General features: G+C 37.4%; 1 protein-coding gene across 1 annotated transcript in view; it reads left to right on the top strand.

Moving 5' to 3' along the window:
• PDE4B (phosphodiesterase 4B) overlaps positions 1-24,516 on the top strand; it is a 528,481-nt gene that overhangs the window by 89,498 nt on the left and 414,467 nt on the right. Inside the window, exons 2-3 of the mRNA XM_049618514.1 lie at positions 9,525-9,637; positions 16,365-16,603. Coding sequence (XP_049474471.1) covers positions 9,596-9,637; positions 16,365-16,603 — 281 coding nt within the window. The 5' untranslated portion in view covers positions 9,525-9,595. The remainder of the gene's footprint in view (positions 1-9,524; positions 9,638-16,364; positions 16,604-24,516) is intronic.

Here is a 24,516-nt window from a genome sequence, read left to right as displayed (position 1 = left end):
GACATTTAGGCTCTTTCCATAATTTGGCTATTGTTGAGAGTGCCGCTATAAACATTGGGGTACAGGTGCCCCTATGCATCAGTACTCCTGTATCCCTTGGATAAATTCCTAGCAGTGCTATTGCTGGGTCATAGGGTAGGTCTATTTTTAATTTTCTGAGGAACCTCCACACTGCTTTCCAGAGCGGCTGCACCAATTTGCATTCTGGGAGGGGTTGTTTTAAATGCAAGTCCATTGGAGAAAAGCAGGAGTTAAGGCTGTTTCTCACTGGATGAGTTGCAGGGGTAGCCAATTTCTTGTAGGAGATGAAATGCACATCTTTCCCTATGGGAACTTGTAATTAATGATTCTTTCTTGGTAATAATTCTTCTGTTGGAGTCTATAATTGACAATCTTCCTATAATTGACATTTGAGTGATATGTTCCCACTTTGGCCTCCTAAATCCTTTTTACTGAGGTTTCCCTTTATTAATTTTCACAGTGGATTACTATAGTGAGGTGGTTATGGGTGTCTGGAAGGAGATAACAATTCAGACTCCTCTTTGTCCAGCATTTCTTCCCCAAATGCATACTACATTAGATGCTAGACTTTATCCTGGTTATTTTTAAAAATTCAAATACTAATTGGTTTAGTACAAAGGATCTTAGATATTTGTACTTTATGACTCAGTAAAAATTTCAAAGAATTAGGAGACTGATAGAGTTGCCAAAGTTTAATTTTTCTTAGGTGAGGCCATTGAGAAACAAAAGAAAGAAATGCTTTTGCCCTGTTACATTATCATCATTTCATGGGAAGAAATTTTAACATCTGAAAGAATGATGAGTAGTGCTTTTACTGTTAATCTACAAATGGCAACTATAATCCAAAATAGAGGACTAAAGCCATCAAAATATTTGACATTCTCTATGGAGAGCTATATACAAAAGTGGTCAGTCAACTCCTTGAGACAGGTAGCAGATGGGTTCTGATACCTACCATTACTCCAACAACCTCCCAGTGCTCATATAACCAGTCTGGGTGGGGAAAGGATGGATGTGGAGAAGTTTTGGAGAAGTGTTATTGGCCTACTGAAGATGAAAAACTACTTGTAGAAATCAGGGATATCTTCCATAAAAGGAAGCTTAGCTTCTGTATCCCTTAGATTCTAATTAGGAAAACAAAACAAAAGGGATTTAATACAAGAAATTGATTACACAAGTATTGGATGATGAACAAAAGGGGTCAGCCAGGTAACCCAAAGAATAGTGAAGCAGCCTCCATTCCTAGTCAAGGGGGGAAATGGTGTTATGAGATCTAGGCATGCAAAAGAGGGTTCACTCCCATAGGAGCTAGAACCACCAAGGGGTCACTCTGAAGAGTGAGTAGATATTTGATGGGGGGTATTGTGCCAGTGGTTCTGGGTCTGCCAGAAGGGAGTGCCAAAGTAGTCTCTACTCTTGGAATGAGGAAGAAAGTCTCTTTTCTCCAATTCTCTTCCATCCTCCTACTACTGACTCCCATTGTCAGCACTTAAAGGAAGCCAGCTGTGAAGAGAATGTATAAATGTAGTTTGCAAAGTCTCAGCCCCAGCATTACAGAACAGAGTTTAGAATGATTGGCTTGGGGCTGAAAGACATTAATAAGTGACTGACGTAGTATCTCATTTCTCCATTGGTCACTTATGCAGAATACATTCTGATCTGCTCTATGTGACTTCTTGAGCAAGAGAGAAAGAGAAATGGGGAGAGACAGCTGGGCAGGAGGAAGAGATCGCAGCAGAGCACCCTATGCCCTCATCATTTGGTGCCACAAGGATGCTGGAGCTTATTCTGGATCAAGTGCACTGTGGCCTTAGCCATCTTGTCAGTACTTCATTCAGCACTTGAGTGCAATGACAGACTATAACTAAATGCTCTGCTAAGTAAAAAGACTTTTGCTCCTTTTAATTAATTCTTCTCTGGTGCAATGTGGAAGAAATTGGAACCTAAAGAGCGGGGAGGGAAGAGGAATAAAAGAGTAGACCATTCCATCTTCACACTCCGATTCCTAAACACTGGCCACTGAAGTGGCTCCACAGGGCCTGGCCATTGAGCAAGGAAAAGAGAAGGAGATGTGATTTAAAGCAGTTATGAGTTGCAGTAATGGACTCAGTCTGAACTGATGTTAAGGAAGAGGAAATGGATGTGACATTGCAGATGGAAAGCAGTGGTTAGAGAAAAATTAAAACCATGACGTATCTGGGCTCTACTGAGTTCAGAATGTTCAATGAATCAGTTACACAGAAATCAAAACCAAACTTTTTGAACAACATCTCAGCATAAAGGGCAATCTAAATTGGAAAAAAAAAGCTTGGTTAAAAACTCTAAATATTACTCTTATTTTTCTCATTTCTTCATGGTTTGGCCTAGCATGTATCCATGATGTAGGCTTTTAGAGTGATTATCATTATTCATTGAAATTTTTATCAGCAAGGGATTACTAGTATCAATAGCTATAACCTATGAAAAGAGAAATTCACACTAGTGCTATAGCGGCCAGCGTCCTTCTCCTCATTTTAGCTTTCAAATCTCTGTGGAGAAAGGAGAAAGAAGGAAAGGTGAAATTATATGAACACTGTAATCTTGAACATAAGAGAATGTTATGAAAGAATAGTATATGTTTAAAAGCATCTTTTAGGTGGTAAAATACAAAAACCATAGGAAATCTATTAAAATGTGCCAGAAGTGGAATTTATAGTCATCATATTTACTCATCACCTTAGAAATTCTTAGAAATATTTTGTTTTAATAAAACATATGGTATTCTATGTATTGAGAACAAACTCAATGAATAGGACCTTTCCTACTCATTGGTAGGAAGAATAATGGGTAATGGAAGAATAATCTCAAATTAAGAGAACTTGACTTCTTATCTACATTTGCCTTAAATTGGAGGCAGTTAAAAACTTCAGTATCTTTTAAAAAGTATTTCTTTTTGTCCTTACATGATCAGGGAGCATGGTTCCAGAAAACTGATCAACTTAACTTGTATTTCCATCATCAGAAATGAAATAAAAATCATTTCATTCACGTCTACCTTGAAAAGATGTGAATAAGACCCAATCAGCTGCATAGGGATAGGTTAAGGCTTGGTTTTAGAAGCAAAATTTTCTGGTCTGAACCAACGTGAGTGTGACTTTGGGCATACTTCATTGCTGTTCCAAGACTTGATTTCCTCACCTGTCGTTATTCTTGTGCCCATCTCATTTGGTTGGCTGCTCTTATGAGATGTATTTGAAATCATGTATTTGCTTAAACTGGCATAGCTTCTCAATCTATGTGAGCCTAAATGAAAGGCAACTGACACTAACAATCAGCAATAAAATGGTTTGTACAACCCCTATTCTCCTATGTATATGTATTGTGTGTGTGTATGTGTGTGTGTGTATATATATAATATGTAATTTGTATTATATAATATATAATGTATAAAATGTATTATATATATTACATATAATTGTATAAAATAAATATTATTTTTAAAATCAGAAAAAAATGTTTATTTACATTTGAGAAAGACAAAGACAGAATGCAAGTGCGTTAGGGGCAGAGAGAGAGGGAGACACAGATCCGAAGCAGGATCCAGCCTCCGAGCTGTCAGCACAGAGCCTGACATGGGGCTTGAACCCAGGAGCTGTGAGATCATGACCTGAGCCACCCAGGCGCCTGGGTATAAAATATATATTATATATAATGTGTTAAATTATATTATGTGCTATTATATAATAATACTATAATACTATAAAATAATATAATATTAACATATTACAACATTTCTCAGATCTCCCAAATAGAATCACTATTACCATCAAAGAGTGATGCCAGGAGTGCCTGGGTGACTCAGTCTGTTAAACATCTGACTCTTGGTTTCGGCTCAGGTCATGATTTCACAGTTCATGTGTTCAAGCCCCACATCGGGCTCTGTGCTGACAGTGTGGAGCCTGTTTGGATTCTGTTTCCCTCTCTCTCTGCCCCTCCCCTGCTTGTTCTCTCTCTCTCTCTCTCTCTCTCTCTCTCTCAAAATAAATAAACATAAACTTAAAAAAAAAGAGTAATGACATAAAAGTATTTCTGCCCCACAAAAGCCACTTGAGATAATGCCTGCTGACCTTTCTAAAAGCCATAAAACCATTTTATTATTTTTTAAAAAAATTTTTTTAACGTTTTATTTATTTTTGAGACAGGGAGAGACAGAGCATGAATAGGGGAGGGTCAGAGAGAGGGAGACACAGAATCTGAAACAGGCTCCAGGCTCTGAGCTGTCAGCACAGAGCCCGATGCAGGGCTCGAACTCACGGACCGCGAGATCATGACCTGAGCTGAAGTCGGCCGCTTAACCGACCGAGCCACCCAGGCGCCCCCATAAAGCCATTTTAGAACTCCCATTTACTCATTCATTCTTTGAGCAATTATTTATTGAGAATTTGCTTTGTGTTCATCACTGTACTAGGCACTGAGGAGGCATATTTTAAAATTGCCCTCTAGCTTTGTAAAGTTTTTGGATCAAATCTGTTGTCAGGGTCCTAGCAGGAAATAGATTACACTTTCAATGGGATGAAAGAGAGATCTATTTAATGGAGGTACTATTTACATACTATTTACTATGTGGTCAGGGCTGAGAATAAGCAGACAGGCAAGGATGAAGCACCACAAGGCTAGCCACAGTCCTACATCTGAAGGTCAAGTGGAGATAGTAGTTAATGGAACCAAGGGAACTTAGAAGACAGGTGCCTACAGAGCTGTGACGTAGGGTAGAAGACTGTAGCCACTGCTATGCCATAGCCAGCAGGAGAAATCCCTCTTTCTTCTTGCCTCCCATCTACTGCCTCTGCTTCCCATTGGCTGAACACACCCAGGAGCCAGAGGGCTAGAGAGCCCATGGACAATAGTCCCAGAGCACCAGCCTCCAAGAGCACAGGATGGAAAAGGTGGAGGGGTGAATCTCGATTGGAAAATGAAGAGTATCCAGAAAACATCTCTCTTCTCATTTTTCTTGTTTTATATAACAGATATTGTGTTTTATTTCTGAATATAAAAGTAAAATATTTTTAATATATAACATTTGGAAAACTGCCTTGTAACTTGAGATCCTGCTTTTTCCTAACCAGGTCATCTTCTCAGTTAGAGGCACACAGATGTATCCAATAAGCTCTCACACTCAAAGTGTCATAAAATATAAATTTATTTCCATGGCTTAGACCTCTTAAAAGTACTCTTGCTTGCCAGATGATCTACTGATGTTACCCTGGAACATTTTGTTTTCTTCCTGTCATAAATTTCCTTAGCATGGCATCTTTCACACCCTTAGTATATTAAATTCCTTTCCATATTTTTGCACACCATGTTGTTCTTAATTATCCCCAGAATTAACAAATTCTACTTGTTATTTAAGGCTAAAAAGAATCCTCATTTCCTTCCCAAAGCCTTCCCTGAAACCCAACATCAACTATTTCTTTATTTCAAAGAAGAGTTTTATTTACACGTATGACTTTAGCATTCAATTATATTCTTTGATTTATTAGCTTTACAAATATTTTTGAACAACTACTATGTACTAAGTACACATTTAATATGTGTAAATTTTTCCTTTCAAAGTACAAGTTTTGAGGGCCATATTTGCTTTGAGCTTCCTTCCTTCCTTCCTTTCTTCCTTCCTTCCTTCCTTCCTTCCTTCCTTCCTTCCTTCCTTCCTATTTCTTTATTAGATTTATTTTAGAGAGAGAGAGCCAGTGGGGGAGAGGAGCAGAGGGAGAGAGAGAGAATCTTAAGCAGGCTCCATCCTCAGTGCAGAGCCCAGAGTGGGTTTGATCCCATGACGCTGGGATCATGACCTGAGCCGAAATCAAGAGTTGGATGCTCAACTGACTGAACCACCCAGGTATCCCTGAACTTCATTTTTTAAAAATCATTATTTTATTTGAGTATAGTTGATACACGATGTTACATTAGCTTCATGTGTACAACATAGTGATTCAACTTCTCTATATGTTATGCTATCTCATCATAAGTGTAGCTGTCACACATACAATGCTATTATATCATTGACTATATATTCTTAAACTTAATTTTTTTTTAAATTTTTTTTTCAACGTTTTTTATTTATTTTTGGGACAGAGAGAGACAGAGCATGAACGGGGGAGGGGCAGAGAGAGAGGGAGACACAGAATCGGAAACAGGCTCCAGGCTCCGAGCCATCAGCCCAGAGCCTGACGCGGGGCTCAAACTCACGGACCGCGAGATCGTGACCTGGCTGAAGTCGGACGCTTAACCGACTGCGCCACCCAGGCGCCCCTCATTGACTATATATTCTATGCTGTGTCTTTGTTCCCATGACTTATTCGTTTCATACCTGAAATCCTATATCTCTCACTCCCCTTCACCCGTTTTACCCATTCCTGCACCCTCCTTCTCTTGGGCAACCGTTGGTTTGTTCTCTATACTTATAGATCTAATTCTACTTGTTTTTTTATTCATTTGTTTTGTTTTTTAGATTCCACACAAGAGTGAAATCATATGGCTTTGTCTTTCTCAGTGTGACTTATCTCACTTAGCGTAATACCCTCCAGGTCCGTCCATGTTGTTGCGAATGGCAAGATCTAACCCTTTTTTAAATGGCTGCATAATATTCTATCATCTATATACACCACATCTTCCTTATTCATTTGTCTATCAGTGGACCCTATGTTTATTACAGCATTATTATTTTTTTAAATGTTTATTTATTTATTTTGAGAGATAGAGCAAGCAGGGAAGGGGCAAAGAGAGTGGGAGAGAGAGAATCCCAAGCAGGCATAGAGCCCAATGCGGGGCTCAAACTCAACGAACCACAAAATCTTGAGCTGAGATGAAATCGAGTTAGACACTTAACCAACTGAGTCACCCAGGTGCCCCTATTGCAGCTTTATTTACAATAGCCAAGATATGGAAGCAACCTAAGTACACATTTAGCTTCATTTGGATTCTGTCATACTTTGCACAAGTCTGAGAAGGTATAGTTAAGGTCTTCATTTCTGCTGGGGAAACTTGATCATTGTCCCTGCCTGCTGAAGATAGCCTGGAGATTTCTACTCCAGTTGCACCTATTTTTAAGTGCAATTCCTACCAAGCAAAATGGATGTAGGATAGAAAGTAAATTTTGCTTCATAGATTTTTCCTACTAATTTGGTATGTGAAGCAATTTGTTAGAGATCACTTTGGTATTCTTATTTTCTTTCCAGACCCACACTCTACTAATTATGATTTTGTTTTGAAATTGACTGCAAATAACATTTGCATCTTGATAGCCCAGATGCTAAACTTACAGTCATGTGTGTTTCATTTTGCACCATGATATGACATGATACTGCATGTATTTTGTTAACTGTGAAAATTCAGTTGACACTTTCCAAATAGATATTTAAGAGACCACATAATTTATCAACTACCTACAGCCTAAGACTTAACAGATCCTAGCCTATCACTGTTTCTTAGTTTCTTCATCCCAGATAAGTAGATATCCTTTACCTCCCCACAAGATATCCCCCCAAATATATGGCACAGTAGGTTTTGTAGAAATAAAGTAACTTTAAAAATAAGTTAACATTCTTATGTATTTTATGGGTTCTTATTTTATGTGTATATATAAAATACATATATTAATATATGTGACATATTATTATATAGTGCATATTATAATATATACTATATATAATATATAAAATATGTATAAAATCAATTTTTGGATCATAAAATAATACATCACAAGAAATTTGGGAAATATGGAAAGGAAAGAAAAACTTTATAACCCTTACATGATGTCCACTGTTACCATGTTACACAGCTTTACTTTAGTATTTTTCTATGCTTTTATTTTTACAGAATTATAATAATTGGGTACATCTAATTCTGTATCCTGAATATAAAACTTAAATCTTGAATCTTGCTTTTTTTTTAAACTTAGGAATATAAGCTTTTATTTTTTCCGGATTCTACCTTATAGAAGCACTTGAGATTAAAGATCACTCTGTGATAAAATATGTTTGTTTTTGTCTACTTTTGTTATGTGTCAAGGAAACTTTGAGTAAAAGCTCTAAATTCTGGCTACTCCTGTTTGGCCAGCATTCTAAAAGTTCAATAACTGCAATAATTCCTTGGTGTATGTGAGGAAATTCTTTTCCTTGGCATATTGAATCAACCCCCTGAAAAACCTATGGGATTCTCTCCCAGAACACTTACAAAGGCAAAGTTTCTCCTTCCCCCACTCTCTTATCCACTCTGTCACTTCTGCTGCCGACTTCTGCATAATATAGTCAAATTATGTGTTAGAAATTCAACCCTGGTTTCCTGGGTGATGGTACAATGCCACTACTTAGTATTCCTAGTCACATAGCTACAATTCCATCACACTCTTAATCTATATATATCTTCATGTTCAAGAAGCAGACTTTTCAATCAGGCATGTATTAAGAGTTTAAATGTACAGAGTGAAAAAATGCAGGAGCTTCTTGAAGTCAGCAATGATGCGGGACATTTTTTTTACCAAGATTTTGAAAGACCACCATATGGACTAACGCTTCTTGGATTCAATGATTTCTATAGTGTATCCCTTCCAGTTCAATTCTGCAAACAGAATTCTTTATATTCTCTTATAGACTATTGAATGCCTGAACTTTAAATTGGGGCCTTTTTTGAAAGCCTGGGTTTTCAAAATGAGAGGTTAGTTTTTCTTTGGAGTTGCAAAACCAGGGTGTACCCTTAAATTTTGATAATGTTATTGAGGTTCTTTGTTTCTGAAGTGGCTTAATGATCTACACAAAACAAATATCATAAACTAGTGTTTCTTCTTCCAAATGGCCAGGTTTGTGTGATTTAAATCAGGGAATTGTAGCTCTAACTATCCATTGCTAAAATTTTCTGTGGTAAATACTTGCTTATGTGTTTATACATGTAAGAGGTTTAAACTGATGGTAAAATTGAAATTAAGATATTTTTTTGTCATGTATATTTTCTGTATTGGTTTGTTTTTCTTTCCTTTTCTTTTTTTGACCATAATATCAAAGCTTATGTTCCTTAAATTCTAAATCTGCCATGTTTTAAGCTGTGTTACCTTGACTCAATTATTTTTCTGATCATTTGTTCCCTCATTAGGAAAAAAATGAAAATAATCCCACAGATTGTTATGGAGGTTAAATGAAACATTGTATGAGAAAGTATAAAGCCCTTCACAAACACATATTATTTCTATATTGTTAATGATCATGGATTATTTGGTAGCCTAAGTGTTACCCTCTATTCTTTTCTCTCCTTCTGAGAAGCTTTGCACTGATTTCTTGGATTTTTGTATTTTGTGAACCTCTTTTTCCACATTTCAGATTAATTGGCTTGGAAAATTATGATATTTACTTATACACATACATTATATACACTCAAAAGTTAGTTTGGAGAATACAAATAAGCCACGTATTTGTATTCAACTAAGGGTACTGAGCTCTTTTGTGTGTGTGTATCTCATTTTTTTTTCTCTGTAGGTCTTAAAAATTGTCAGCAAAACTGTGCTGGATAAGAGACATTCTAAGAGGGGATATTTTTCACCTCTATAATGAAGAAAAGCAGGAGTGTGATGGCAGTGACGGCTGATGATGTAAGTTCTAAAAGTCAGAGTTGCTCGATTCTATCCACTTTTTGTCTGCTCAATGAAGTCAGTCTATAATTTTATTCAAAGGGCAGGCTAGGCTATTTAACAGCACCACTTTGTCACTAATTATTCCTGTGACCCAGACATTGCCAGCACCTGGTCCCAGAATTCTGCAAAGTAGACAACAGGAACACTGCCCTCTCTGCAGCTTGGAGATGGGCTCAGCTTCATGGTTGAATTCACAAAACCCCCAATCTCTGATGGATGCCTACATTCCAACTCTTGCAAACTCCTCTTTCTACACTGCTTGCATGATCAGTTTGCTGATGACTTTCTTACCCATCATTACTCAGGCACAGCTAATCTTTGAGAGTCACTTCCTATGGTGGGGTCTTTGACAACTGCTTGTAAGAAGCCTGTGATGTATGTATCCTGTAGATCTTGGCTACTCAAATGTGATCCTCAGAGCAGTGGCATTAGCATTGCCTGGGTGTTTATTAGAAATGCAGAGTCTTAAGCCACATCTTAGACCAACAAATCAGACTGTATTTTAACAAGATGCCAGGGTGACTAGATACATTCATTCTTTCAGAAACCCTGCTCCAGGTTATCTGAAGAAGTCTGTAAACTTACCATTTCATAACTTTGCATCATGGGCGGCTGAGATTAATTATCTCCTTTGCTTTCAATTGCCCAGTCTCCTGTTAGTGTGACTTTAATTGTCCAGGTTTTACTCAGTTTCTGATTGTAATTGAGTTAAAAATCATATGCCAACTAATATGATGTGCAGAAGGAAAGGAGGGAGGTAGGAAAAAAAAGTATTTTTCCTTGCTTTCTGTAATACCTCGTCTTGTGGTTAAGCTCCTGTTTCAACAGATGGGGGACGGGCTGGAAGGAACTTGAATCTGCCAATTACTGTAAAAGTCTGTCTTTTGGGTAAATGCCCTGTCTTTCAGGATTTCTCCCCGTTCTTACTTCTTCCCTTGCCCATGGCATTGGGCAAAGGGACTTAGCATTAATTAACATTATGGTAAAAGATGTGTGGTATTGTCCTTGTCTTGTATGGTCCCCTTTCCACTAACATCCACTATTGTTCAGTTGAGGAACAGCTCATTTTCCCAGGTCTTGGGTGTCAAGTCTCTGTCCTTGGTCCATTGCTGATTAAGCATGTGACAGGTGTATGAAGTGATGACTGCTTTCAGCGTGGGCAGTATACCTTCTTAGTGCACTGTGAGTTTGACTTTCTCCCCCACTGCGTGAACTCCTCTCAGCGGGGACTCTGTTTGTTTAAAAGCTTTGCTTTCTGTCCTACACTTACCTTGGGGCTGCTTACCCCATGGACTTCTGGTCCCTTTGCCACATGTTGAAGCAAATCCCATAGCAGGCTAGCAGAAGCTAATTCTCAGCTTCTTTCTGTGTCCCTGTAGGTGCTTGTGGGAACTTCTTGGACCCACAGGTGCAGAAGGAGACTTAGCTGTGCTGTAAGGCTCTTGCCCACCAAAACATACCTTTTCGCCATTGCAATTTCTACTCTTGGTTAGTGTTCTAGTTTCATCACCTGTGATAATATTTCCTTTCTTTATTTCCCCCTTCTCTGCTCCTTGACTACAAGGGAACTTCCCTTAACTCATATTCTAAGTTCTCAGTACCCATGGTAAAAAGTGATGTTCAGACTTCCATGCTCTACTCTGGACATCTAAAGGGACACTTTGGGAGTTCAGAAATCATTTTTCTTAAAAACAAATAAAAACACACAAAAAAAAACCCACCTTGGGATTGTCTTTTAATACTATTTGTATACTGTGTGCTCCAAGATTCTATTTTTTTGAAGAATAAAACAAAGCAATGCATTCTGTCTATAAAAGATGGACAATGATTCTTTCCTTACAGTTATAATCCCAATCCTCCCTTGAGGCAGTCGGTTGCCACAGTCAAAAGACAAAAGATGGAGATTGTTGCATATAAGAACGTGCAAAAAAGAAAAGCACACTCAAAGAATATTAAACCTACCAGAGTGGATAATTATTACCTAATTTGCAGTGTCCAACATGCACTAGCCACATATGACTCTTAAGCACCAGTCTGAATGGCAATGTGCTGTAAGTGTAAAAATAGATCTTGGATTTTGAATATATAATAGTATAAATATAAAAGAATGTAAAAAAATTCATTAATAATTTTTTATATAGATTACATTTTGAAATGATGATATTCAGGGTATACTAGTTTAAGTAAAGTATACTATTAAAAGTAATTTCACCTGCATCTGAAAATAATGTAACATTATATGTCAACTATACTAAAAAAAAGTGATTGCGCCTGTTTCTTTTTTACTTTTTTAATGTGGCTACTAGAAAATTTAAAATTATACACTTGGCTCCCATTTGTGGCTTGCACCTTATTTCTAGTGGACAGTGATGACCTGGCACTTTTCACTATGCGCCTTGACTCTTCGAGTACAAAGCTTATCCTGAATGTTAACACACACTATTTCTTCCCTCACAACAAGAGGAACTTCGCAGTTTTACATTTTATATACCACACTCTTGAAATAAGTTTTCACCCTTAAGTCAAAAATATTTTATCATATTTTTATTTTAATTCAGCAAACATTTATTTAGTGATTTAAATAGTCATTTAATTTAGCACCTGTTATCTGCCAAACACTTGTTAGGTTCAAGAGCATAGTGTTAATGTCCCTTTGAAGCTTATATTCCAGAGAGGCGTGGAGAAATCAATGGATAGATTACAAAATAATCTCAGCTATGATAAGAGCTATACAGAAAAGTGAAGTTGGTCAGCAGGCAAAGAATGCTTGGATGGTGAGAATAGAATGTTTATGGAGGAATAACGGGAGAAGATGATGTACGGACAGAGAGGCCATGTGGGCTGTGAAGGTGTGAGCCCTCTGAAGATCAGAGGGAAGAACATTTCTAGTAAAGGGAACAACATGTGCAAAGGTCTTTACTGCGTGTAAAATACTATGTTTGTCTCTGTCAGAATAAGCAAATGCATAACCATGACTATTGTGTTTGTATAATTACAGTACACAAATAACTTTAATAGGAGACTTTATATGATGAATGACACAGGAACAGTATGCATTAAGTACTTTGTGTTTGGGAACTAAGTATCAGAAGTGAGGAATAAATTAATGCTGTTCAGGTACTAAACATGAGCAATTAATTATTAATAAAGGGATTAAGAATAGCTCAGATAGGTGGGAGTTGCTGGTTTAGGGAAGAGGGGAAAAGGAGAAAATGGATAAGAGGTAGGAAAGAAGAACCAGGAAATATGTGTGTGAGTGACACACGCGCGCGCACGCGCGCACACACACACACACACACACACACAAAGAGAGAGGGGCTGATTTTACATATAAAATATATTATTTACCTCTGGGCAAACTACTCATAAGTGATGGTGATTGCCTGCGATTAAAATACATTTTTCAAAGAAAAATTACTTTTGTTATTGTGTCATGGAGCATCATGACATTTAGTTTTCATAGGGTCACTGAGTGTCACTTGTTACTTCCCATACTTTCCATTTCTCATTTCATAAGGTTTGAAAAACTCTGGCCTATAGTCCAAAGTGAATTGTACCCAAGCTCACTAGAAGTCCTTGGAGGTACCTAATCCCATTTCCTCACCAGGAGTTTAATCAGAAGAATTCCAAAATTGGAGCAAGCTCCAAAAATGTCTTGGGATAGACTAGCAAAGCCAAAATAAAACAACAGCAGCAGCAACAAAGTTGTAACTACCTAGGAACTGATATTCCTCAATTGGACATTTCAGTGTTGCTAATTTGGTTAGTTTTTTCTTTCTTTGTTGACACATTATGTATTTTGAGAGAGACAGAGCGTGAGTGGGGGAGGGGGCAGAGAAAGAGAGGGAGGCAGGGAATCCTAAGAGCCCTACATGGGACTGGAACTCCTTAAGTTGTGATTATCCAGGAGCATGAGGATAATCCCAAACTGGGTTATTCCCCTTGGAGTTGTAGAGATAATAGGGTGAATTTGGGGTAGTATGATGCATTTAAAAATTTGTAATTTCCAGAAGTAACATTCAAATTAATGTTTCTTTCCCCCAAATCTTTGATCTGAGGAGTGGTGTAGTCAGCCAGAATCATGCTAGTTAAAATAGGAATATAAATCTAAGATCTCAAATTCAGTAATTGAGAACTGACTGAATTAGATTTTTCCCTTGAGGACATTGGCAATTTGGGGGGATTACTATATAGATTATGAGTGTGAATGTAGAGTTGGAGTAACTCTACATGGGTTAATGAGTGTTTATAAAACAATATTAATTTTTTTAATTTTTTTAATTAAAAATTTATATATATATATATATATGATTTATTGTCAAGTTAGTTAATATACAGTGTATATACAGTGTGTTCTTGGTTTTGGGGGTAGAGTCCCGTGATTCATCACTTATATAAAACAATATTGATTAATGTTCCCACAATTTTAAGTTATTTCTAAAAAGCCACTCCATTATGTTCTTTTGTGGCAATGTATTTTCACATTAACTGGGGTCTTTTAAAACAAATTATTTTAACTCAAGGAATGACTTCAAATTCATAAATTTGAGCCTGTTAGCAAGTCAGTGTGGGATACGTTTTGTGGTAGGTATGACTTTGTTACCTTTCAAATAACAAGTACAAAACAAGTACCCATTTAGTTCATTTACTACAATTAAACCTAGTTGAAAATACTTTTCCTTTTCTAAAAGGGAAAACTATCCAATAACTTTATTAGGAGACTCTAGTGGTTGGTGGTTTAACTAAATAATGTCCTTATTTCTGTTCTCTGGTACAAATGCCCTTGCATAGCAGATAATATATATACTTATGACTTTGCTTCCAGATAACCAGTACTTTCTTTACATGAATATTTGGAATAAGACTGATTTATAGTCAGGAGTTCTGGCTTTTAGTTTGTTCTTGAGTCTTTTCAGGAAGACTTTGTGTATTCTGTTTCATGAATTTATCTTTATGCCTTTTCAGGAAAAAAAAAAAACCAACCAAACAAAACCTTATATATACCAAGCTTTCCCCTCAGCCTCTAATTTGTAAAACATACATACACACACACATACACACACAGTAACTACACTAAGTGCTAGGTCTACAATGAATTTAACATAACTGGTTAGTAAATAGTGAAATGCTGACCACAACCCAGAATATTTTAAACTCTGGAAAATTATATTTTGTCTTCTTGTTGAATTGTGGTCCTACTAAATTTCAAATAAATGGTATTCCTGTCAAGCACAAGAAAATGGGGGTGGTATCCCATTTCAAGTAGAGGGTGGGGCCCCTGAAAACTGTCAGACCTATTCATACCCAAATTTCCTTCATCAAAAGGTGGTCTTGTGTGGATCAGATAAGCATAAATCACTAGAATATAGGTTTCTGTGAGCATAGATACTATGCTTCCATTTGCTGTTGTATCCTTCTTAAGTAGCTCAGTGTAAAACTACGATGGGTATGCAACAAATATTTGTTGCACCAATCAAGATAGACCTTGAAACTCGAGTTAGTCGTTCTTGTATGAACTAGGATAGGGATGAGTGGAATGGGAGATAAAGAACTTTTGTTTGTTTAAGCCTTTGGAGATATATTCCCGGGTTTTCCTAACTCTATTCTGAAAGGCTAGCAGGGAAGAACCTGTCTTTTTAGGGCCACAGAATGATGTTCAGGTGAGACACCTTGGTCTGGTGATAGGACTCCATTATTCCATGTTAATTAAGATAAAAGAGTGATGGTTGCAGCTTTTGAGCTCCAAGTTGCTATCAATGGGTATTTGCATTGCTATGATATTTTCTGTCTTTGAGCTGGTATGAATGATACATCAGGGAGTAACTCATTTGGGGCTCCTACTCCCAACAGTGCCAGGACCTACAGTCACCAAGAGATGTAGGGAGGACGAATAACTCTTATCAGTGGTTATAGCACACTGTCTTTATCTCCTCACAAGTACTTCATTTATGTCAGCATTAGGGCATGTACTGAACACATGCAGTTCAGTTCAGGGCTGGATAAAGTATACTCTTCTTTCTCTGAGCTCTTACATAATTTTACCAAAAAAAAAAAAAAAAAAAAAAAAGCAAGAAAGAAAGGAAACAAAGACAAAAGGAAAGAAAGAAAAAGAAATCTCAGCTCTGAGAAAATCTTTTATGGGAACAGGAATAAGTCAGTTCTCCATAATTATCAAGATCTTTCTGTCCTAAGATAGAAAATATTTTTACTTTAAAACCCTAAGCAAGAAAGGGTATGCCTTAGCTAATGTGGTTTTCTCCTGTGTTGCAGAATGATAACATTGATTTCCAATGTATATTCAATGATAGGTTTTCATTTTAGCAAGTTAAAATAAAATGAGAAAGAAAGGAAAAAAGAAATAAAAATTTAAGAGAGAGGAGGAAGATAGAAAGCCCTCTGATCCACATGCTATAACTGGTAAATATTACCTACTGTCCTAAAAATCACCAAGAATGTGCAACTGATAGTTTATTCCAAAAGTTGAAAGTTAGCCAGCCTGCCCACTTCTTGTTTTCTCTTAAGCTTTTAATGTGAGTGTTAGATTCTGATTGTGAGATCACGAATCAGGACTTTATGAGTGACAGCTGGATCATTTAGGTTCTTATTTCACTCCACTGTGCATCATTTTAGACATTTGAATTTCATTCTCTTTTTCTTCTTTTTTCTCTCCCTGTGGTTCCTTCAGAATGTGAAAGATTATCTTGAATGTAGCTTGAGTAAATCCTACAGTTCTTCTAGTAACACACTTGGGATCGACCTCTGGAGAGGGAGAAGGTGTTGCTCAGGAAACTTACAGTTACCGCCCCTGTCCCAAAGACAGAGTGAGAGGGCAAGGACTCCCGAGGGAGATGGCATTTCCAGACCTACCACGCTACCTTTGACGACACTCCCAAGCATCGCTATTACAACCGTAAGCCAGGAGGGGTGAGTAGTCTCAAAATTAAATGTCAGTTCTAAGTTTTATTTTCTGATTATTCCAACATAATCTGCTATTAAAATGTTGGGTATTTGTGAAGTAACTGAGGCTGTTGACGTTTTGAGAATTTGTTTTCCTTTGGGTAGCAAGATGAGGCCCTTTAAACGGTGGAGAGATTTTCAACCTGTTAAGATTGGAAGGAACCTATCAAGGGAGGAATGAGATACATTTTTATTAATGTCAAGGGAAAACAAAATTACTGCCTATGATCAGTTTTTTTAAATAACTATTCAGTGTGCATCAATATGTTTCCATTTAGAAAAGCAAAATCATATCAGAGTACCTAAGGGAATTATGTATGTATATATGACAGGAGATATTTTTATGCTCTGCTCTACATATAATTATCCCTAGTTTCTTTTTATTATTATACCGTTTTACTAACCTCAGTTTGTGATTATGTATGAAACAGAACACTTCATTATAAATCAAAAGAGGAATGAAAATTATACTCTGAGAGATAGATGCTTGGGCTATTTTGCAGAGTCTCTATTTGTAAATGAGGCTATCTGAATCTAGGGCTGAAAAGTTAATCAAGTACATATAATCTTATAATTGTGGTTAAAATTGCACGGTGATGCTGCTTCAGATGTGTGTTTCATCATACATTTAATAATTAGCATTTTGGTTTTTTTCATTCTTTCCTCTACATAATTTTCAAATATTTTCCAAGAATGGCCTGCTTACATAACATGGGGTTTTATCATTACAATGAAAAGTGTTTTCTCTATATTTTATGTAATTTTAAATTTTAAAAATATGGTGTACTTTGTGTTTAAATCATTTATCAAGGAGAAGGACTAATATTGCATCATTAAAATCTGGTTTTTATGCTGTGCCATATACCCTTGCCACTTGGTGAGCTTCCATAGTGCTGATGCGTAGCCCAGTATGTACCCGTTGATTAATGCAGGGCATTTTTTAGTTGCTGGTTCTCAAATACACTAAGAATTAGATCACTGGGACTCCAGCTATTATAGTTACTGGCATGAAATGGTTCATCAGACAGTTGTATGTGATAGATAGAGAAGCATGGTAACATACCATAGGGAGAACGGGTTAAAAATTTGTGAAGCACTGACTTACCATCTTCTGTTGAGCTGAATTAACATTAGAATTGTCATAGCCAATCATTGAGAACTAAAATGGGCATATCACTCCCGGATCGCTTACTCAATCGCATAGCTCATGTAATTAGTCTTGGTTATGCTTCTGCAGAATTGCAGATTTGGAGTTGTAAAGAATTCCACAGATTTATTTTTCAGCAAGTTGGCACTGGTACAGTTGTACCAGTTGTTACAATTTTGAAATGCTTTCATACCAGTTGGTAAATGTATGCTTTCCTGAGTTCTCTGATTGCCCCTTCTAGCATCCCAGACTCTTTCCCAGAAGTAAATTCCTCACAATCCAGCACCTAAGGGGGTGATGACTGGCACAGCACGGATCTGGTTTTGGCAGGTGTTGATGACATACTTTATAGGATAACAATCTGGATAAAATGTACCTTGTAAATTTTGAGTTTATCTAACTCAAGGACACCTTGAAAGTTGTGGAATTGTCCTTCCCATAGAAGTATCAAATCCTGCCTGACATTTGGGACATGATTGTCTATCTCTGTCAGTTGAGTGTATTAGTTTGTACAGCGACAGTAATAATACTCACCTCATGGGCTATTGTGAGGATTAAATATAGTAACCTCTGTAAGATACCTACCTTAGTAAAAAGCACATGTTAGGTTATCAACAAATGTTAGTTTCTGTCCCCTTGAATATTATCCAGTAAACCCTTTTGAAAACTAGAAACCATGTCTTAAGTTATCAGCAGCCTCATGCAGGGTACCAGTAATTTAGAGTGAAGTGGAAGATTTAGCCATTATCCAGGGAGTTTGTGTTGTGCAATCAGTAACACTACATATTAAGTAATTCATTCATAACATGTCTTTCATTTCAATTACCTGGATACTTTTTAATATATGAGAGAGTATCAGTCATTGACTCTACATTTATTTTTAACTGTGGGTATAAAAGCATTGCTATATATTCCTTAAAAATGCTTTCACTGGAACATGCATAGTTGCACACTGGTAGAATTGCTGGCTGAGGAATCTGATTGAAAGACATTTGATTAGAAGTGAGGAAGTCGAGCTCCAACTATCACTGTCATCAACTTGATTCAAGTTCACAGATGTCAGGGATGCAGCCTCTGACCATGTGTGGGAAAGAATTATACTTACCACTTAGAGCACTGAGAATATGGAATCAATCTCCATGTCTAAACCAGGGGTGAGAAAACTTTCATTGAAAGGTCAGCTAATATTTTTGGCTTTGTGGGCCTTGCAGTCTTTTTCATGACTATTCAACACTACTGTTATAGTGTGAAAGTAGCCATAGATAATGCATGATGAATAAATGTAGCCGTGTTCCAGTAACACTTAATTTATACAAACAGGTAGCAGGCTAGATTTGGCTTGCCAGTCAGTTTGATGACTCCTGACCTAGACTTAAAAAAGATCTCTAGGACATGACTCCTACTCTGGTATTGCTTTGACAGTTACAACTGAGTGAAACTTCTCTTGAGCTCCTGGTTGTTGTGCTAAATGTGCCATAGATAAGGGGCCATGTGCTAGAGATTAGATTTTTAAAGCCAGTGAAGGAATTTGAGTGATGCAAATGAAAGGTAGTGCCAAGTGTATATAAGGTTAAAAAGAAAAACCCTGATATAAATTTAGCTGTTGTTTGGAGAGAGCACATTGATGACAGAACTTGGCCGTCATTGAAGGCAAAAGGCCTGGAATATAAAGACAGTGGTTTGATTTACCATAGAGAAAGAACAAATTATAAATGACCTGTGTCCAACTGCATGAACTTGCATCCTATTACCTTTTGGGTAAGGTTCTTCATCCCACAGAAACCCAAATGGACACACAATGGAAAGATAATACCTAGTTTTCAGAGTTGTGATGAAAATTAAAGATAACATGTGTGATTTACACTTTAAAAAATCATAAATTAGAGCCGAGGAAGAAAGGATAGCAATAAAATATCACTCTCAATATTTTCATTAGTGAGGAAAGAGAGAATGGAAGCTGATTGGAGAAGATTCAATGAAGGAGAAGTGCTGTAATGTGGAGACTTACCTATGCTGAATGGAAGGGACCAGTAGATGGGGAGACATTGAAGATAAGAGAGATGGGCAAAGTTGGTATTGAATATACTAAGGAAGGTACAGGGGGAAAGATGAGTTTCAGACAAGATTAGAAATCTCTTCTTTTGAAATGTGTAAATCCAAGGCAGAAAAGAATGAATATATTGGAAATTACAAGAAGAGAATTAGGAGAACTTCTTTTCCAAAGATCTCTACCATCAATGTTTATCAAATATTAGAGTGCATCAGAATCCCCTTGAAGGCTTATTGAAAAACAGATTGGTGAAAAAAAAATAAAAAGAAAAAAAAAAAAGAAAAAAAAAAAAAGAAAAACAGATTGGTGGACCCCAACCTAGAGCTGAGAGTCTGGGATAGGGCTTAGAATACATAGTTCTAACAAGTTCCCAGATGAAACTTCTGGAACTGACCTGGGGTCCACATTTTGAGAATTCTGGCCTAGATTTTCTCAATGAAGTAGGAGGTTAGGTCATTTGCTGCATATAAGGTCAGTGGTCCTTCCACTTTCCTTTCAACCAAAGGTATACATAGTTCCAGATCACCAAGCATGAATTTTTATTTGGTGGTATTTCTTTCTTCTGTGCCACGCCAACTGACCTGTGGAGCAATTGAATTCCCAGGTATTAGATAATAGTACTGCTTTAAGAATGCTCACATCTTGGAGTGCCTGGGTGGCTCAGTCAGTTAAGTGTCTGACTCTTGATTTTGGCTCACGTCATGATTTCACAGTTGTGAGATCAAGCCCTACATCAAGCGCTGCGTTGAGCCCCACCTTGGGCATGGAGACTGGTTAAGATTCTTTCTCTCTTTCTCTTCGTCTGCCCCTCCCCTTGCTAGCATGTGCTTGTTTGTGTTCTCTCTCTCTCAAAGAAAAAAAAAGAAAGAAAAGAAAAAAGAATGCTCATATCTTAATGATGCAATGGAAATATTGTCAAGTGAATTTTCAGTTGGATAGGAAGAAGCTGCGAGATGAAAAAGTCAAGGATTCTTGTTTGAGGGTTTTCCTCATGGTGCACTTTTTCTTAAGAAGGCCTGGCTTCTCCTTTGTCATGCTCTCAAAGAAGATTATAAATATCAGTTTGCTTGTCTCCCATCTCTGTCTGCCTGAGGGCTGTGCTTTGCTTCTCTAAATGTTTCAGTTGTGAACAGGATGATTCTATTGGGAATCTATTAACTTAGGTGTAATATCCTTAATGTTCACTGTCCCAACTTTTACCTCCACTGGGGAGAGTGGTGCCATTTCCCTGTTGCTGTGTGGAGGGCTGGAAGCCATTTCAAGTATTCTCGTTATCACAGAGGGGGAAAGTGGTCAGTCTGCTGAGGTGGTGACTCAGAAACACAGGACGTGCTTTATTGTTCCTACTCTGTGCCACAAGTTTACAGTCTGATGAGGTTTTCAATAAAAATATTTTATATTTTTGAGCTGCTTCTCCAGTATAGATCCTAAAGCCCCATTTTAGAGATCAAAATGCCCACAGATGCTGCATGCAAATGCCATAGATTCAACAAAAGGTGGTATGAGGATGGGAAATTGATGACACACACATCTGTTTAGCTCCCACTAGGTTTTACCACCCACTCAAATACTTTGACTACAGAAACTGTGTTTGTGACTTGTGCATTGAGCACTGCAATCGACGTGTCAGCAATACACAAAGCCCCCTTCCCTTGGGTCCCCATGGCAGGTATGTGAGATAATGGACCATGATATACAAAATCAAGCATCATCCCTCCACACTTCATTGCATATATATTTTATCAGTCAGGTCAAAATTGTATTGGAATATAGGAAGTGCAGGCTTTATGTAGAAAGTACTTAGGATCTAGTCTCTAGGATTATGATAATTGGTGTATGGCTTTACAGAATAGATAGTATTCTCACTATGATACACCATAGTATACAATGTCCTTTCCGTCTCCTCTTTTATTTAAATTTAATTCCACAACAACCCTGTGAGGTGGGCATTATTTCTTAAGGTAAAGCAAAAACAAAAACGATTTCAAATAAAGTATAATCATTGGAATAAAAGGCTTCATAATACAGAAAGAATTGATTTTGAAGTTTGATGGCTGACAGCTTTCAATTCCCTACCTCTCCCCTTTGCCTCACATCTAGGAAAGAGAAGAAAATATGGAACCACCCCCTTAACCATAATAAAAACACTATATCACTTTCCACCTCCTTCTAAACTTTGTTTCTCTTTAGATAGAACCTGAGGTCTTCTCCTTGGGGAATTCTTTCGCTGTTTACTATGTGAATAGTAAACTCTATTTCTTAGATGTTATTCCTATGTGTTATTCAGCCTGATATCCATAAATTCTTGGGCAGAAGGAGCCCAGCTTCCAGCAGGGGATACTAGATACCCAGATAAAACAGGTTTCTTAGTTTTATACAAGGTAATGGTGTTTTATTCCTTCAAACTTGTTGTCATTTAAGACAGCAACAAAAAAGTATTGTGATTAACTCATGGCCAAGAACTGAAAGAGAAACAAGACATGGTCTCTGCCCTTCCCTTTAGTGGTTATAGCCTCATAATAGAGGAAGATGTAAATTTAAAAATCACAAAATAATGTCAGAGGTAGTATGTACAACTTACTGTGGGAGTGGAGAAGAGTGAATGGCTGTTTTTTCTGGTTTGAACAGTATGTGTGTAGAGACATAAAAGTGCCAAAGAGGATGGGATGCTGAAGGAACTATATTCAGCTTTATTTGGCTGGAGAACAGGGTGAGTGTGCTGAGATGCGGTTGTCAAGGCCCTTGAAGGCTCTGCTGGTCCATTATCCTGAGGATATTGGCAAGCTATTGAATGGCTTTCAGAAATGAAATAAAAGAAGAATGTTTCTATTTTCAACAGTTAACTTCAATGGCGGTGTGGAAGGTAGATTGGAATGGAGACAGAAAAGTAATTTAGAAGGACACTGCTTATGTCCAAGTGAATGGTGATGATGGCTGAGTCAGAACAAAGGCAAGGAAAATGGTCAGTGTAGCAAGATTCTCGCACAGAGAGTCATGACTTCAAGACTTTTCTTTCCAGGAAGCAACTTTATTCATGCCGGCACAGCTCAGCTGGGTTCATACCAAACTGAGCCCCAAATGCCACATGGCATAGTTTTTTTTACATTTCCTATTTCTTTGTGTCCCGTATATGGTAACACACAAACATGCAGTCTAATTAAGCGGTCTTATGTTACAAGGTCATGAGGGATGTTTTCATGTATGCGTATAGCCTGGTTGCCTTGAGGGTTTTTTTTTTTGTTTTTGTTTTTGTTTTCATTTCTTAGGGAGGGGACCTTACCACAAGAGGAGGACAAAATGTACTAGGTACTCTTCTAGGAGGTGGGATATAAGGTGAAAAAGGGCAGAGAAATTCTATTTTTATGAAGTTTGCATTCTAATGGGTGTGTGAGAGAGAACTCCCTAATATTCATTTTTCCTTCTCTCCAGCTGTAAGAAAAGTCCAGAGTTATAACTGAGCACATGGCTACCCAGGAAATAGACTGTACCTTTCAGACTTTCTTGCAGGTTTCTCTTAGTCTAGGTAGAACCTAGGTTCTGGCCAGAACATGCCCTTAAAATAAAGAGGCATCCTTCTCCTTCCACTGTCCCCTTTGCTACTAGGTCAGAATGGGTATGCAGTGGTGGGATTTCTTGTACTGCGTGGCCCAGGTAAAACCACAGGGCTGATGGAGCAGCAAAACAAAAGGTCCCTGAGCATGTGACAACTTCCTGGAAGCTTCCACACCAGACTAATGTGAAGCAGAATAAAATTCTGTTGTGGTTTTGGGTTTCTGTCTGCTATAGTAGCTGAACCTGTTTTGTAAGTAATACTGGGAGAGACAGATGATTATAGTTGAGGTTAAGCATAAAGGGGATGCCCAGATCATGAATCCCACAAAGCAGTCATCTAAAAATATAAATAAAATAGATAAGTAAGTTATATATAGCTGAATCTGTTAAGCTTAACATACTTTATTATTATTCAAAATATTATTATTCTATTAGTATCTACTATTATTCTAATAATAGTATTGTCCAAATACTATTATTAGAATAATAGTATTATTCAAAATACTTTGCATGTAAGGAAGAGGTTTACAGAATGCCCAAGCTAGTCATTCGCTTGCTCCTCAGACAAGAGAGACCCACCTGTGCAAGGAATTTACACTTGGGTGTGCCAGCCAGTGTGATGAACGGGAGACTGGCAGCTGAATATCTCTTCACTATGTCTTCTTCTCATCTGATGTACTGCATTATGTCATCTTACTATCTGTTGTACTTATTAATCCTATCTCAAATAAATTGGTTAATTAATAGAAAAGACATGAGTCTGTCGAAGTACAAGCTGATTACAGTAGTGATTGTAATAACAGAAAACTATAGACTGAAAACACTTGATGAAGGAAGCAAACAGGGTGATGTGATAGAGTAACTGTGAGCTGCTGAGCAAAGGAATGATACTTTAGATGAGGTAGTTAGGAAGACGACTAAGAAGAGACAATGTTTGATTGATACCCAAATGATAAAAACCAGGCGATTTGCGAAAAGTATGTGGGTGTGTGTGTGTGGGTGTGTGTGTGCTTTATAGGCAGAAGGACTAAAAATATAAATGCCCTGAGGTAGGAAAGGGCCCAGTGTGTTTGAATAGGAGAAAGGAGGCCAGTGTGGCTACAGCACAAAAGGCAAGGGGGAAGAAGAGTA

Source organism: Panthera uncia (genome assembly GCF_023721935.1).
Source record: "Panthera uncia isolate 11264 chromosome C1 unlocalized genomic scaffold, Puncia_PCG_1.0 HiC_scaffold_4, whole genome shotgun sequence".
Classification (NCBI taxonomy): Eukaryota; Metazoa; Chordata; class Mammalia; order Carnivora; family Felidae; genus Panthera; species Panthera uncia.
Note: the sequence above shows the minus strand (reverse complement) of the source record. Positions and strands in the feature narration are given on the sequence as shown.